The sequence below is a fragment of the Podarcis erhardii genome (assembly GCF_964252035.2).
Source record: "Podarcis erhardii genome assembly, chromosome: 11".
NCBI lineage: Eukaryota > Metazoa > Chordata > Lepidosauria > Squamata > Lacertidae > Podarcis > Podarcis erhardii.
In genome coordinates, this window is record NC_138501.1 from 8,378,435 (window position 1) to 8,394,681 (window position 16,247).

A 16,247-nucleotide genomic window follows, 5' to 3' on the forward strand; every position below is an offset into this window, starting at 1 on the left:
TAGCACTTGAGTGATATTTTATGCCATTCCACTTGTCCCAGGTTCCCCAACTATAGGCTGAGGTTCTTCTGTCAAACAGGCAGGCTCTCAACACCATGTGTGCTCCTGTCCTTAGGCAACCAAATTCATTGACGCTGTAGCTAACAAAATATTAGGCTGTTTTAAACCCAGTATTGTTTTCTTTGCCCTCACTTCAGTAGGATTCCTGCTAGGGCTGGATGATATCTGGTTTTCAACATCTTGATATATCACCAGCTAAACACTGCAAGATACTGACATATCACAATGTCTAAAATAAGGATGGAGCTATGTAGAGGCATTGCCTGGCTTTACCGTTTTTCCCTGCATGACAAACACACACCATGATTCATGATATATTTCCAGGTCAAAAATTATGAAACCAATATGAACTTCAAACAAGTTTAGGTCATTATACTGATATAGCGCCCATCCCTAATTCCTGCTGCAGGCAGAATTTTTTTAAAAAGAAATAAGATGTATCTACTACACACCTACTCCAGACTAAGTACTTTCCAGCCAAATGTTTCAAATCTCCTTAATTTCAGTTGGAAGCAGCAATACAAACTTAATTCTCCTCACTAACATCAGTTGCACTTACATGAAAATATTCTTTAAAATAAGTGATTTAAGACCTGATAATTACAAAATGAATTAAGCATGTCAGTAAAACTATTTCTACAGTTACAATAATTTTCCTAAATAAATTCTCTAAAAACTCCATGATCTGGAGAGAATTAAGAATTATGAGATAAAAGACCATTTAAAGATGATTTAATTCAGGATAAAACTATAACTAAACCATTTATACAGTGTACATCAAATCCACATTTCAAAAGTATATTTTCTGTGCAGAAAAATAATGAAGGAAAATAATGGATAATAGAGAAACAATTTTGTCTAAAATAATCTCCTTTATGAAAAAGTGGCTTAAGGACTACAATGTTTGGGTTTTTTAAAAAAATAAAATAAAATAAATGCCAGTCCACAAGAGGGCAAAAACTGCAGTATTTATTTAGCAAATCTGTTTCCATCCAAAAGATGGCAGTGGCAGATCAATCATCAGCCTGTACTGTATATTGCCAACAAAATTGGTGGGGGGGAGAGAAAAATTTAAGAAACCCCTTCACAAAGTATGTTACTGTTGCTGACAAGATAATAACTTCCCAAACTTCTCCTAAATAATTGCTGTACTATGGAAGGGATCACTGTCACCAGCAGAACATTTGAAAATACTAAAACCCCAAAACACTGCAAAAGATCAAAATGGGAAAAAATAATGACCACACAATTCAGGGAACAATTCTATCATTCTTTAATCATAAAAATAAAGAAATGGAGTTTCTGCTTTCTGAAAACTAATCTTTAGCTAAAACAAAAATAATAGACTGAATTAAACCATTAAGGTTACCTCTGCTGAAGCGATTCTTGACATCAACTTAAATCTGTGAATCAAAATCACCAAACGTGCTCATTTTGTTTATTGAGGCATCTTACTTTGCACCTGTAGATCAGCAAAATATACCAAAAGTTATACATTACAAATAAAAATAGTCTTCAAAATTAAAGAAACTGTTGATATATCTAGTCTTTTTGCTTCTTTTGCAGGCCGATCCACAGAAGTTTCACTTACTAAATAACTGTGTCAGGTTGTTATTAAAAGTACAAGAGCAGTCCTGTCCCCCCACAACCACTGCTCAAAAGGCTGACAACACACCCACATCCACCTGTTTGAAATGAGATAAATGTAAAGTGCTGCACTTGGGATGCAGTTTATTAACTTACAGCATTCATTACATTTTACAATATTTCAGCTCGCCTTTCCTATGTCATATTAATGTTGCAAGGCATTCCCCACGAGCCCCTAACAACCAGCCTCGAACAGGAGCCTTGTTAGCAAAGGCTAAAACTGGTAACAGTGTGGCAAGGAAAGCTATCTTCGCTACCTACCCCCCCCCAAAAAAAAACCTTCCCCCATTGTGCTCAGTTCTGATTCTGAACCTGAATGTGTTATATAGCAGGCAGAGGGGAGCTTTTTAGTGTGGGAACCAGCACCCTTTCTCCTCCTGAAACCTCACCATATAGTGCATGGAGATAAGTTCTTTAACTTTGCAGCATGAATTCCCCCAGCCTTTTCCCCAGCACCAAGGTACAATGAACTTTTTAGGGGCTCAAGTAATTCCCTCACATCCCCATTTTCTCTCAACATTTGACTTTTAAAGCCACTGAGCATGATGTGCCAGTCCATTTTCAGTGGCTGTTTTTCTGTTAATTTACTAACTTACTACTTTCCAACATACCTGGGGACTCCCAAGTATGCAGGTACCTCCTCTTAACTGTGGGTGGCCTTGTTGCCCTGCCCAACTGACAGGCGCCAGATCAACAGAATCAGCTTTAGATGGAATGATGCTCATGCTGACTATATGTTGGTGTGTGCTATCATTCACCATTTTAAACAGTTCCAAGACCAGTGGGACAGATGTCTGCAAGAGGACAGATGTGCACACAGACTGCAAAGAATGTAAGCAGGAAATGAGTATGACACACACTACTTTGCCTTGAAGCAACACCACCACCAAGCTCTTAAGGAGCCAGCATTTAAGTATATACTGTACAGCATATGAAAACCTTTCATGGCAAGCTAGTCATGAAATTCCCCCTTCTACTCACCTAACAAGGGTAAGGTAAAGGGACCCCTGACCATTAGGTCCAGTTGTGGCTGACTGGGGTTGCGGCGCTCATCTCGCTTTATTGGCCGAGGGAGCCGGCGTACAGCTTCCGGGTCATGTGGCCAGCATGATTAAGCCGATTCTGGCAAACCAGAGCAGCGCACGGAAACGCTGTTTACCTTCCCACCGGAGCAGGACCTATTTATCTACTTGCACTTTGACATGCTTTCAAACTGCTAGGTTGGCAGGAGCAGGGACCGAGCAACGGGAGCTCACCCCATCACGGGGATTCGAACCTCCGACCTTCTGATCGGCAAGTCCTAGGCTCTGTGGTTTAACCCACAGCACCACCAGTGTCCCTCCTAACAAGGGTACAGGAGCCTTAAGTCTGACTGGGCCTATAGCAGTCTTGTATTTCATATATTAGCCTCATACAGGGTTAGGCAACCTAAGGCCCATGGGCCGGATGCAGCCCAATTGCCTTCTCAATCTGGCCCACGGAAGGTCCAGGAATCAGCGTGTTTTTACATGAGTAGAATGTGTGCTTTTATTTAAAATGCATCTCTGGGTTATTTGTGGGGCATAGGAATTCGTTCATTTCCCCCCACAAAATATACTCCGGCCCACCACATGGTCTGAGGGACAGTAGACCGGCCCACAGCTGAAAAAGGTTGCTGACTCCTGGCCTAGTAGCAAGAGACAACCAATAATTCCATGCAAGCAAGTGAACAGGCTGGCAGAGGAAGGATGGATACACAACCAGTAGATAATCTGGCAGAGGGAAGACTGCTCCCCTACACTGTGCAGAGAAATTCAGGTTACTGCAGGAAGAACACTCCATACTGCTGGCTGAGGAAACCCCAGGGTGAAATCCTCTTGAATCATTACTCTACCTTCTGTCAGTAGTACACCCTGGCAAGCTACCTAGGCAGCAATGGAAAGCAGCAGCAGAGCTGGGTATCACCATTTACATTTCCCCCACAATGCCTCCAAGCAGGGTTGCCAACTTGAATAAAATTCGGGGCGGAGGGGGGCGGTAAGCCCTGCCCTGCACAACTGATCGCATGACTCAGCGCACACACACCATTTGAGTGGCAATGCCCCTTAACTTTGGGGGCCACGGCCACCCCTCAAGTATCTTATTTTGTGTGTGTTTTTTTAATAGATTTTTATTAAAATTTTAAAGGTTACATGAGTAATAAAAAATAACAACAGAAAAACACCCAATTAAACCAAAAAAGAAAGCAAAACAATACATAAAAACAAGTCCCATCAAAGAAAAAAGATAAAAAAGGAGAACAGACAAAAAAGAAAAAAATATATTTTGGCCCCTAGGAGTTGGCTCCTGTGTCACTGTGGGAAATAAAAATGGTGATGGATTCTCCTTCCTTGGGAGGTTTTTACGCAGAAGTTGGGTGGCCGCCTGTGACGTATGAACTAATTTGAGATTGCAGAGGGTTGGACTAGATGACCCTCGGGGATCCCTTTCCAACTGATTCTATGACCAGATCGAGCCATCCAATATCCAATGCTGCTCAGTGAACCAGACCAGATTTTTATTTTACCAAGTGTGTGTGTGTGTTTTTTGGGGGGGGAGTAAAGTCGGCATCTCTATTGGGCTTCGCCAACTGCAGGCCGTGGCCCTGGCTGCTTAATCTCTACCAGCAGCCTAATAATAAAAATTTCTCTCTCTCTCTCTCTCTCTCCCCCCCCCCTTTTTGGGCAGGCTAGCCGCTTATGCTCGGTTGCCTTCAAAGCTCGCCCATATGTAGCTGCAGCCACATGAACCCCACACCCGCTTTCCTCCCTCTCTCCCTCCCTCCGGGCTATTAACGTGGCTACTCGGGAGTAAGCCCCAGCGGCCGCAATGGGACTTTGCCGGCTCCGGGCAAGGCCTTCCTTCGCCTTCCTCCGGGGCCGCCGCCTGAGGGAGGCGACCGAGGAAGAGGCGGCGCGCGTTCCTCCTGAGGAGAAAAGCGCGGGAACTTGGGCCAGGCAGGGCCGCGGACGAGGAGCCGTTAGCGGGGCAGCCTTGTGAGGGGGGGAGGGGGGCCGTTGGCTTCTTCCCGCGCCGCCGCCCCTTAACTTTGCGCTTGAAATTTTATTTTTAACGCCCCCCCCCTCACTGCCTACCAGGGAACCGAATTCGCCTCTCACTTCAAAACGGGGCAGAGGAGAGGGAGGCGCTTTGCACACCTGTGGTGGGGGGGGGGGGAGAAAGAAGCCGCATCGCAGCCCCGCTTTTATCCCGTCCCGTCCCCCCCCTCAAAAAAAAAGAGGGTTCCTTCCACGCCAGCCCTTTTACACGCGAGTAAACCCGCCCAGGTTCAGGCCCGCTCTCTGTTCGGACGCATATTTGGCACGCGAGCTCGGGCTCGGGGCCTTTTTCACTCGCTCTTGCTCGGCACAGCGAGACTCACCGCTGCTACTGCTGCTGCTGCTGCCTCCGCGCGCAGCAGTTCAAATCTCCGGCGGGGCGGCCTCTTCGCAAAGGAGCTCCGGAGGGAACCAGCGAGTGGCAGCCGCGGCGGCCAATGAAGGCTCGGCCGGGTGTGTTTGTTTTTTTTTTTTTTGTTCTGCCAGGCCTGCAGCATCCAATCCTTAAACACAGAAGGCGGGATTTCTTCGCCGCGGCCTTTAACCCTTCACAGCCCGCGAGCCGGGCAGAAAACAGAGGCTACGGGGCTTGCGCAGATGAGAAGTAGAACCTCCAGGTTCAGTGGCAGTCGATGTGTCACTGAATGTGAGCTGCGGGGAACTGAGAAGCGAGGGGAGCGGATACAGCAGGGGAAGACGGTTCTTCATGTCTTGTTTGAAGAATCTCGGAAGTGTTGGGTCTTCCTTGGGAACAGGATGCTGAATTTTAGGCTGGTTCAAAAGGGCGAAGATAATCAGCAGTGACTCTTCCCTCCTTCTTTGACCCTTCTTTCCCCCCCCCAATGCATTCTGGGATTGTAGTAGTAGTAGTAGTAGTAATAATAATAATAATAATAATAATAATAATAATAATAATAATTTATTTATACCCCGCCCATCTGGCTGAATTTCCCCAGCCACTCTGGGCGGCTTCCAACAAAACACTAAAATACAATAACCTATTAAACATTAAAAGCTTCCCTAAACAGGGCTGCCTTTAGATGTCTTCTAAAAGTTTGGTAGTTATTTTTCTCTTCGACATCTGGTGGGAGGGCATTTCACAGGGCGGGTGCCACTACCAAGAAGGCCCTCTGCCTGGTTCCCTGTACCTGTAATAATCATTTTATTAACATATCTACATTCAGCCGGAATGGTTAGAATGTCTGGAGAGATTTCAAATCCTCACCAGCATGAAGCTCTCTGGGAATTGGGGGGGGGGTATCGATTTAGTTCACCTTTGAAGGCAAATCAGTTTTTCCAAAACCATAGGAGAACAGAAACTTAAGCCATCCTTCAAAATTCACTTCTCCAAATTTTACAGTACAGTTTTCCCGCCAAGTAATATTTACAAAAATGCATATACTGGAGTAAAGTGTGCACATAGTCCTCAAAATAAGATACAAACATGCATGCCATTACAGGGAATTGCTCTGTTAAAATATGTAGATTAGGCAAGGTTGCATACAAACATGTATCTTAAGAGAAATTTACAGTTAACTGCTGGTAAATTTGCAAGAGGGTTTTTGTAATAAAAAATGCAAACTGATGTGGAGAACAGAACAGAACTTAAGATGCAAAAAACGAGAAACGGAGAGAACCTGAAATCGACAGATTCTGTTATCCTGCTTTGGGCTAATTATTCACTTTCCGCCTGACGTACCTCACAGGGTTGTGGAGACGATAAAAGAGGAAGCAGAGATCATATATATATCACTCTGAGCTCCAGCTGGAACTGTTGTCAGTTCTTCCACCCCGTTCACATAGCACACCCCCCACTCCTCATTCTTTACCTTCTGAGGTCCATCAGCCTGATCCTTAATGAGTTTTTTCCCACTGGTGAGTAGTTTTAGGACTCACTCTGATATCTCAGACAACTAATAAAGCTAACATCCAAAAATAAAATGTGTAACTGGTTGTGTTGTTTTGGAATAATTTTGTAAAATTCTGTGTCAAGTAGATTTGATTGCTTTTTAGACTATGGGTGCACCACAGCTTTGGACAAATATAAAATTATATTCATATTGTTGACTGACAAAATTTGGAAGTAATGTTGTACTGTATCCCGAACAGTGGCAAGCTTGACTCTGGATCAGTGTTTGGGAAGGATAGGTCCCAGATTAATCATGGTTTGTGTGGCTGACTACTTTTTCCTGCAGCGAGTAGCTGGATTTGTTCTTCTTGTCACATTTGGTCCTTAATTACCTAAAGGATGCTGCTGAGCCAATGTAGGTGCTGATTCAGCTAGGTGCTGTTTGCAGATGCTCAGGAATATGCGTTCCTTGCAGCCCAGAGGCTCTCTGCCAACTTCAAAGGGCTACCCTTCTCCAAACAGTTTGGGAGGCCCATAGAGAAATACTAAAGTGTTCCCAGGGTTCCATCTTTTAATAAGAGATGCACAAGGACTATAGAAATTCAGAGGTTATGAACTCCAGCAAACCACGCTAGCCAATTTGTACTGACTGAAATTAAATGAATTGGAACTGGCAGCTTTCCTGACATGTCCCTTTTACAATTAAGGTATGCATTTGTTTCAACACACACTTGTTCAAAGAGGCAAAGCCTTCCATCAGAGTCAGATGGAGTTCAGGACATGCCTCCTCTCACAAGAAATATATACCATCTTACATGGCAGAGGTTTCTGGTGAATTAGCATGCATAAGTAACTTCACGAATGATTTTCCACAAAAAAGACTCTGTGATTAATATTGGATTGCTATACAAAGCCTGCTTGTTTTGTGAGGCTACTTCCTAATACATTTGTGTTTAAAAGTCAATATTGAAAAGCTGCATCTAACGGTAAACATTCTCATATAAACCAGGGTCCTTTCGTATACTCTGGTATTATTGCAGCCTTGTATAAGTACAAAGTAGGGGACGCGGGTGGCGCTGTGGGTTAAACCACAGAGCCTAGGACTTGCCGATCAGAAGGTCAGCGGTTCGAATCCCCGCAACGGGGTGAGCTCCCGTTGCTCGGTCCCTGCTCCGGCCAACCTAGCAGTTCTAAAGCACGTCAAAAAGCAAGTAGATAAATAGGTACCGCTCCGGCGGGAAGGTAAACGGCGTTTCCATGCACTGCTCTGGTTCGCCAGAAGCGGCTTAGTCATGCTGGCCACATGACCCGGAAGCTGTACGCCAGCTCCCTCAGCCAATAAAGCGAGATGAGCACCGCAACCCCAGAGTCGGCCACGACTGGACCTAATGGTCAGAGGTCCCTTTACCTTTACCTATAAGTACAAAGTAAGCATAATAGGGTGGGGGCAAGTTGATGCTGCAAGTTCCTGGGGGCCTTTTGGCGCAGGTACGGGGTACCTGGGACCCTCCAGTTGGGACTCCAACTTCCATCAACGCAGCGTGGCCTATAATCAGAGATCATGGAAATTATAATCCACAGGTTGCCCATCCCTGGTTTTGAGGCTGTGATGAACTTAACCTCTCCTCTGTGTTTCTGGGTATGGGGCAAACAGCCACTGCATAGCTGGAAGCTTTTACCACTGCTTTTATCAAGGCAGCCGTTAGCTAAACAAAAATGGCAAGGAAATAAAAAAAAGTGCGAAGATGAATCCCAAAGGTCTCCCTCCCTAAGCAAATTCTGGAACACCAGGTGCAACATCCTGCATTTTAGGAGATTTTAAAAACATTTCCAAATGAAAAGTATGTATGCAAAAGAGAGAGAGAGGAGAGAGAGGCCTACCTGATATTTATCTTGGATTCTGTACTATAAAAACTTGCCAGTAGCAAATTCCAAACACCAAAACCACAGTTTCTTATACGCTCTCATGTGGTCCCCATCTCTCTCTCACACACACACGTACGCTATGGAAAAACATTCAAAAAGCCAGCATCAACATTATAAAAAGAACCCCCAAAGCAGATTAGCACCTCCCTTATAGGTACGAACACTAGGCTCTTATTCCTCCCATCCATTTATTTATAGCCAAGTGGCCCAGCCTCAAATGGCCTTCAGAGCTGTACCCCTGCCTGGCACTAGTTTCAAACCTTTAATGGTTAGGGATGGTTTACAGTGCATTGACTCTGAATAAGGCCTCCCTTCTGTTCTAAAGATGTTGAATCAGTAAGTTGCTGTGTTTTATTGCAGCAATCAGTTGCAAATGTCCAGGTTGCGCTGAACTTTCATCAAGGGACAGAGTATTCAGGGCACAAAAGGTGGCAGTTGGGGGAGTATGCCACTGGGGGTGCCTTTATTTTTCGGAGGGGTTCAAGCACATACTGTACTGAAAAGGTATGTTTGCATGGCTAAAGTAGATCATTCAACAAATCCACTTTGAAAAACAACAACAATGGACTTTTTGCATGTAGGAAACTGATGGGGGAAACGCACTGAAAAGTGTGAGCTGAGTTTTTGGTTAAGGGAGAGGGGACTTTTTGGCAGAATAATCGTGAGCGGTGATACCAGAACCCAAGAATAATTTAGTACAGTGGTACCTCGGGTTAAGAACTTAATTCGTTCCGGAGGTCCGTTCTTAACCTGAAGCACCACTTTAGCTAATGGGGCCTCCCGCTGTCACTGCGCCACCGCTGCACGATTTCTGTTCTCATCCTGAAGCAAAGTTCTTAAGCCAAGGTACTATTTCTGGGTTAGTGGAGTCTGTAACCTGAAGCATCTGTAACCCGAGGTACCACTGTACTGTGGATGTGCTATTGTCCCCTGATAAAAATGCTTAAGAGCTTAAGATGAAGAATGAAATCAAAGAAGCATCCCAGAAAAACCCCTGAAACTGTTCTTAACCTGAAGCACCACTTTAGCTAATGGGGCCTCCTGCTGCTGCTGTAAGAATGTGTGACTACAACCACTCTCACACTGGCTATTCTATATGTGTTCCATTCATGTCAGAGAGATAACACTTATAGATACCCTAAATGCCTGCAACCTCACAAAAATGTGCGAGGGAAGGGGTCATGTACAACACCTTCCACTGATAAATGGAATGAAATAAATGTTTAGCTGTAAGCTGTGTTGAGTCGCTGTCAGGAGAAAAGGCTCCATTTGTTATATGGTCCAAGCACAGCTTCTTATAAGGAAACCCTGTGTGCTCCTCAGGCACAGTGTGTAGCTGGACAGTGCCTCCGACACTAGGCTTCCCATCTGCTCAGACCATTGCCAGAGATAACAGAGGAGGAAAGAACCAGAGAAGGCCATTTGTTTTTTTTCCCTGGCATGGAAAAGCTTGCAGCTCCTGCTGCTTTGTGCTACAGCCACTGCTACCTAGAGCAGGAACGCGCAACTGGTGTTCCCCTAGTTGCTGTCTATAGTCCAATTCCCATCTGCCCCAGCCAACATCACCAGAGGCAAAGGAAGATAGGAGAAGCAGTTCAGCAATATTTGGTGGACCACAGGCCACCCATCCTTGGCCTGCTGCAACCAGGGAAGTCAGAGTGCCAATGGTTCCTTAGCTGCCAGGGCCTGCACTGATTGGCTGACCAAGTGGGATGGTCCTACCGAAACACTGAATTATTTGATCAACAAATCATTGGGCTGAATGCTCAGGCACGAAGCTTGCAACGTCATCTTAGGCCAGTAACTACCACATATCCTAACTCTCTTTTTTTTAATAATAGATTTTATTAAAGTTTTGAAGGTTACAGAAAGAAAAATAGAAAAAGTTAAACAAACAAAACACACACAAAAACACAAATCCAACCTTTACATAACTTTCTTTCCTTTGCTTATTTCCTTGACCTCCTCACACCTCCCTTTTTTGTATTCTAGTTCAATTAGATATTTCAGCAAATCCTTTCCATCTTTGTTTTTATCCTAAAAAATTATCTTGATATACTATAATTTTACATTCTCCTCTTTCACTAATTACCAATCCATTTTTACTTAATCCTTTATAAAATTTCTGCTAAAACCACATAGCTTCATTCCAACATCCTTCTAACATTCCTTAATTTTACAATGTTTCTGTAGATAAACTTTAAATTTTTTCCAATCTTCTTCCACCGACTCTTCTCCCTGGTCTCGGATTCTGCCAGTCATTTCCGCCAGTTCCATGTAGTCCATCACCTTCATCTGCCATTCTTCCCCACATACCCTAACTCTCAAGAATGGAATGACAGTGACAGTGGAATGGATCAATACCTATGCTGCCTTGAAATTCTTGGAAGGGTGGACTTATAAAATGTAATGAATAAACGTGGAAGCAAAATGTGCCCCGTCAGTTGCTATAACATCCTTTGCCAACCTGGTACCCTCCAGATGTTTTTGGACTACAATCGTGATCATCACAGCCATGCTGACTAAGTCAGAAAAGGCAACTTATTGGTTTTATGGAGGCTAGGAGACCATAGCTTGTTAGGTGAATGGGCTATGAATAGTCTAGGCTGATGAGATCAGTGAGAACTAATGACAGAATATATTTTCCTGATAGCTGAACATCTTTATCTGACATTGAAGTTTGAAAAAGTGGAGCCCTGCAGGTACTGGGAGGGAACAGATAAATAGTTTAGAGCCAGTTTTGGGAGCGTGATTTGGGGGAGAGAGCTGTGAGTTGACTGAAGGTCCTGTCTCTAGGAATCTGATGCAAGACTGATGGATAGACCACCTGCTATAGGAGCATCTAATTGTTTCCATTATGCAATGCTTATAAAATGAAACAGATCTTGCAGAGGCACCCTAAGACTCCATTGCCCTCTCACCCCAAAAAAATTAAGCTCTGTAGTGCTGTTCTTGGACTTATTGTTCAGGAAATCAGCGGGTACTTAATGATAGGTTCATAAAGAAATGCAAATCAGGTAACAGTTTGATAAGCTGCCATATGAAGATTATGCAAAGAGGATTACCATTTACACATCACCAAAAAAAAAAAAAAAAAAGAGGGCAAATATTTGCAAATGCTATTTTAGGAATAATTAATATAAATGGAAGTGCAATACATTTCATTGCATTGGGGAAGACCTGTGTGCCTACTCTGTTGGCTATCCGGATGGCAACCTCTGATGGGCTCTTTCTTTTGGTTTTCTCTTTGAAGTGGACTTGGACCAGACACCTCTTCAAACAGAAGATTCCTTCAAACACAGGTCAGTCGTCTGACAGCTCATCAAACAGATCAGAAGGGTGTGTGGCCATACTACACTGAAATACCCCTTAAAGCTAAGGAACAATAGATGCCTGGAACCATGTGAGGGAGGACAGGGTATATCTATTTTAAATACAATACAAGGTCAGTCAGTAGTGCAAAAGGCTCGTAATCTTAGGGTTGCAGGTTTGAGCCCCAGGTTGGGCAAGAGTCCTGAATTGCAGGGGGTTGAAATAGATGACCTTTGGGTTTCCTCCCAGCTCTTTGAAATAAATAAATACTGATGTACTGAAACTACTCTGCTGTTTTGCTAAACTGCTGGTTGGTTGTGGTGGAAGAGAATTGTTAATTTAGCACAAATCTCAGTGATACTCCTTGTAGTCTCAGTTCGGCAATGAAATGTTGAAAAACAGTTAACAGTTCCCAAGGAGCCATAACTGATGAACGTGTAAATCCTTCATACTTCATGGACCGCTGAATCAATGGACTGTAACGGTTACTGTGGAGTGTTGCCGCCTGTTAATGAATATCTGTGGAAGATAGCTTAATGGTGAGTTGCACATATAAAACCTCTTTGGATCACTGCTTAGAAAGCTTGGTTTTTCCAAAGTGGCCACAGCGTGAAAGTAGGGACATTTGCCTAGGTAAAGCGCCATCTCCCTGAAACATGCATGGCTGGTCAAGTGTGATGGTGGCACATATTTATTACAGGTTTTTCTATATCACATCTTAGGCTAACCTCTCAAGGAGTTTTCCACAAAGTTCTAAAACCACCATAAACCAGGAAAACAGCATTGAAGAATAAAAGCAATTGCCCACATACAATGGAGGCTGCTGCCACCATTGGGCAGAGTTGGGCTGTGAACTGTGGCATGCTGTCACAATCAAACTCAAAGGAAGCCAACGTGGCACCATCCTCAACTGTCATCCCTGTCCCTTGGCTATGCTAACAGGGGCTGGTGGGAGTTGGTGCCCAACATGTGAAGGCCGTTGCATTGGCTATCCCAATCTAGGCTTACTTTTTACACGATAAAATGGTATCCCTAGACAGTTAAGTCCAGTCAAAGGCAACTGTGGGGTTGCAGCGCTTATATAGCTTTCAGGCCGAGAGAGACGGTGTTTGTCCACAGACAGCTTTCAGGGTCATGGGGCCAGCATGACTAAAGCGCTTCTGGCACAACAGGACACCGTGACGGAAGCCAGAGTGCACGAAAACACCTTTTACCTTCCTGCTGCAGTGGTACCTATTTATCTACTTGCACTGGCGTGCTTTCGAACTGCTAGGTTGGCAGGAGCTGGGACAAAGCAACAGGAGCTCACCCCGTCGCAGGGATTCAAACCACCGACCTTCTGATCAGCAAGCCCAAGAGGCTCAGTGGTTTAGACTACAGCGCCACCTACGGTAACACCAAGAATGCACAGAGTGCTGCCTTCTCACAATTATCACCCTCATATTCCAGGGAAGTTGCTTTGCATGTACCAATTTGTTTCTCCATGTAGATCAACTTCTCTTCCAGCATCTACCAGCAGACGCTCTTATGCTATGTACATACTGCTTAACCTAGAATAAGTTTTTGTCTTTCTCCTACTTGTTTTATTCCTCCATTCCCTCCAAAAAGGATGTTTTCTAATTAAATGCATTTCCCTTCACAACTGAAAACATTAGATAGGAGGAAATGGTGGCGGGGGGAGGGGGGAAGGTGCCAGATGGCAAATGTAATCCAATAACTTTCACTTACCTTCCCAACCCATCTAAGGGACGCGGGTGGCGCTGTGGGTTAAACCACAGAGCCTAGGACTTGCCAGTCAGAAGGCTGGCTGTTCGAATCCCCACAATGGGGTGAGCTCCTGTTGCTCGGTCCCTGCTTCTGCCAACGTAGCAGTTTGAACGCATGTCAAAGTGCAAGTAGATAAATAGGTACCGCTCCAGCAGGAAGGTAAACAGCGTTTCTGTGTGCTGCTCTGGTTCGCCATAAGTGGCTTAGTCATGCTGGCCACATGACCCGGAAGCTGTACGCTGGCTCCCTTGGCCAATAAAGCGAGATGAGCGCCGCAACCCCAGAGTCGGCCACGACTGGACCTAATGGTCAGGGGTCCCTTTACCTTTACCTTTTACCTTCCCATCCAAGAGATGATCAGATGATGTTCAAGTGTCCAAGGACATCTATTCCATCATTGGAAATGGGCCTTGCATGGTTTGGCAGGGATCAGCAAACTTCTTCAGCAGGAGGCCAGTCCACCGTCCCTCAGACCTTGTGGGTGGCCGGACTATATTTTTTGGGGAAAAATGAATGAATTCCTATGCCCCACAAATAACCCTTAGATGCATTTAAAATAAAGGCACACATTCTACTCATGTCAAAACATGATGATTCCTGGACCGTCTGTGGGCCGGATTTAGCAAGCAATTGGGCCAGATCTGGTCCCCGGGCCTTAGTTTGCCTACCCATGGTTTAGATCAGTAGCCTACAGCAGTGTTTCCCAACCTTGGGTCTCCAGCTGTTTTTGCACTACAACTCCCATCATCCCTAGCTAGCAAGACCAGTGGTCAGGAATGATGGGAACTGTAGTCCAAAAGCAGCTGGAGACGCAGGGTTGGGAAACACTGGCCTACAGCACAGTCTTGTGGTCCTCTCCTATCAGTTAAGATCGCTTTAAAAGGTGATTCAACACATTAACCGTAGACAGATCCATGGAACAGCTCCTTCTGATGCTTTAGCTGGACAGACAAACAGCAGGAACGTACCCTCCAAGTGTCCCGATTTTCCAGGGGGAGTCCCAGAATTATGAATGCCATCCCGGCTTCTGTTTTGATCCTGGAATGCCACTATTTCCCCCACCAACACTGCCAACACTGGGCTCCGGGAGGACGATGAGCTGGCGCTTGCCCTGAGCGCCAGTGGTGGTTGCCGCGAAGGAGCATCCCATTGCCTCTCCATGGCCGCTGCTGCCGGCCTCCTCCCTTGGGCAGCTCGTAGTGGTTGCTGGAAAGCAAGCGAGGAGGAAAAGAGGCTGCCACCCTGAGGCCCAGCTCCGTGAGGTGTGCTGGGTCAGAGCGGCAGGCAGAGGACAGGGCAGCTCTGGGCAGGAAGAAAGAGGGAGCGTAAGGAGTCTTAATTTTTTAAAAAAATAATGCTTTGTGCATCCAACCCCATCGTTCTGCCCAGATACTGAGGTCCAGTGCTGAGGGCCTTCTCACGGTTCCCTCGCTGCAAGAAGCCAAGTTACAGGGAACCAGGCAGAGGGCCTTCTCGGTAGTGGCACCTGCCCTGTGGAACGCCCTCCCAGCAGATGTCAAAGAGAAAAACAACCACCAGACTTTTAGAAGACATCTGAAGGCAGCCCTGTTTAGGGAAGCTTTTAATATTTAATAGGCTATTGTATTTTAATATTCTGTTGGAAGCCGCCCAGTGTGGCTGGGGAAACCCAGCAAGATGGGCAGGGTAAAAACAATAAATTTATTATTATTACTATTAGTATTATTGTTGTTGTTGTTGTTATTCATGTCTAATCATGCCCCTTTCTAAAATTTAATTATTGGTGTGTGTTTTTCTTTTTGTAAATCTACCAAAGAATAAAATAGAATAAAACGGGGGGTTGAGAGGGCTCCACTGCAGGAGGAAGTGAGAAATGTCCCTTTATTCATCTGAGGAATATTGGAGGGTGTGCAGGAAAGAGACATTGGCTTTATGCCCTGCTTCTGATTTCCACACTGGCTGGACACTGTTGGAAGCAGGAGACTGGGGGGGGGGGGGGAAATCAGGGATGGGGAACCTCTGATTCTCCACAGGCTATTGGACTTCAACTCCAGCCAGCATGTCCAATGATCCCATGATGGCTGAGAGATGTAGGCCAGCAACCTCCATCTTTGTTCTAAGCCAGCAGGATTCGTGTTTCCCTCCCTAACCCCCTTGACATGTCTGATATGCAGAGAACAGCAAAAGCACACCAGAATAGGCAAGAGGAAGAAGCATGGATCATTAACAGCCCCTTCTTCTCCTGTTATTGTGTCATTTTGCTGCATAGCTGGAGACTTTGCCTGACTTTTACCAGGCTCAACAATATCCCCCTTGAAGCTTTCAGGTTTCAGTAACTGAGAGCACACACGACTTCCCCAGAGCTTTTATTAGCTAAAATCAACTTTGTAAAGTTAGAACAGGAAAGTATTTTTAAGCCATTTATGCCACATTTCCTGGCATGCATCCTGTTCCACTAATGGGGTCCACTGCGACGGCAACAAATAGAGCAAGAATTTATTCTGTGAGTTACGGGGCCTAGGAATTGTTCTCATTATTTGTGCTGGTCATTAAAAGCAATTAAAGTTTGGCACGCATGTGATTGTTCGGATATAACCAGCCTCTGTTTCAGATTCTCCTCGGAGGTGTAA

The 16,247-nt window shown here is 45.0% G+C and overlaps 1 protein-coding gene across 7 annotated transcripts in view; it reads right to left on the reverse strand.

The window, feature by feature from the left end:
* The window catches only part of FANCC (FA complementation group C), a 196,702-nt gene that overhangs the window by 72,686 nt on the left and 107,769 nt on the right, over nt 1-16,247 (reverse strand). For 6 of the 7 annotated variants that reach the window (XR_014161344.1, XR_014161345.1, XR_014161346.1 and 3 more), the window contains one exon: nt 1,430-1,522. Coding sequence is in view for 1 of the 7 variants with exons in the window: in XM_081880999.1 (XP_081737125.1) it covers nt 1,430-1,453 (24 nt within the window). In the remaining 6 variants the exon portion in view is untranslated. Of the gene's footprint in view, nt 1-1,429; nt 1,523-4,521; nt 4,545-16,247 lie in introns of those variants that run through there. The other variant, XR_014161348.1, reaches the window with a different exon arrangement.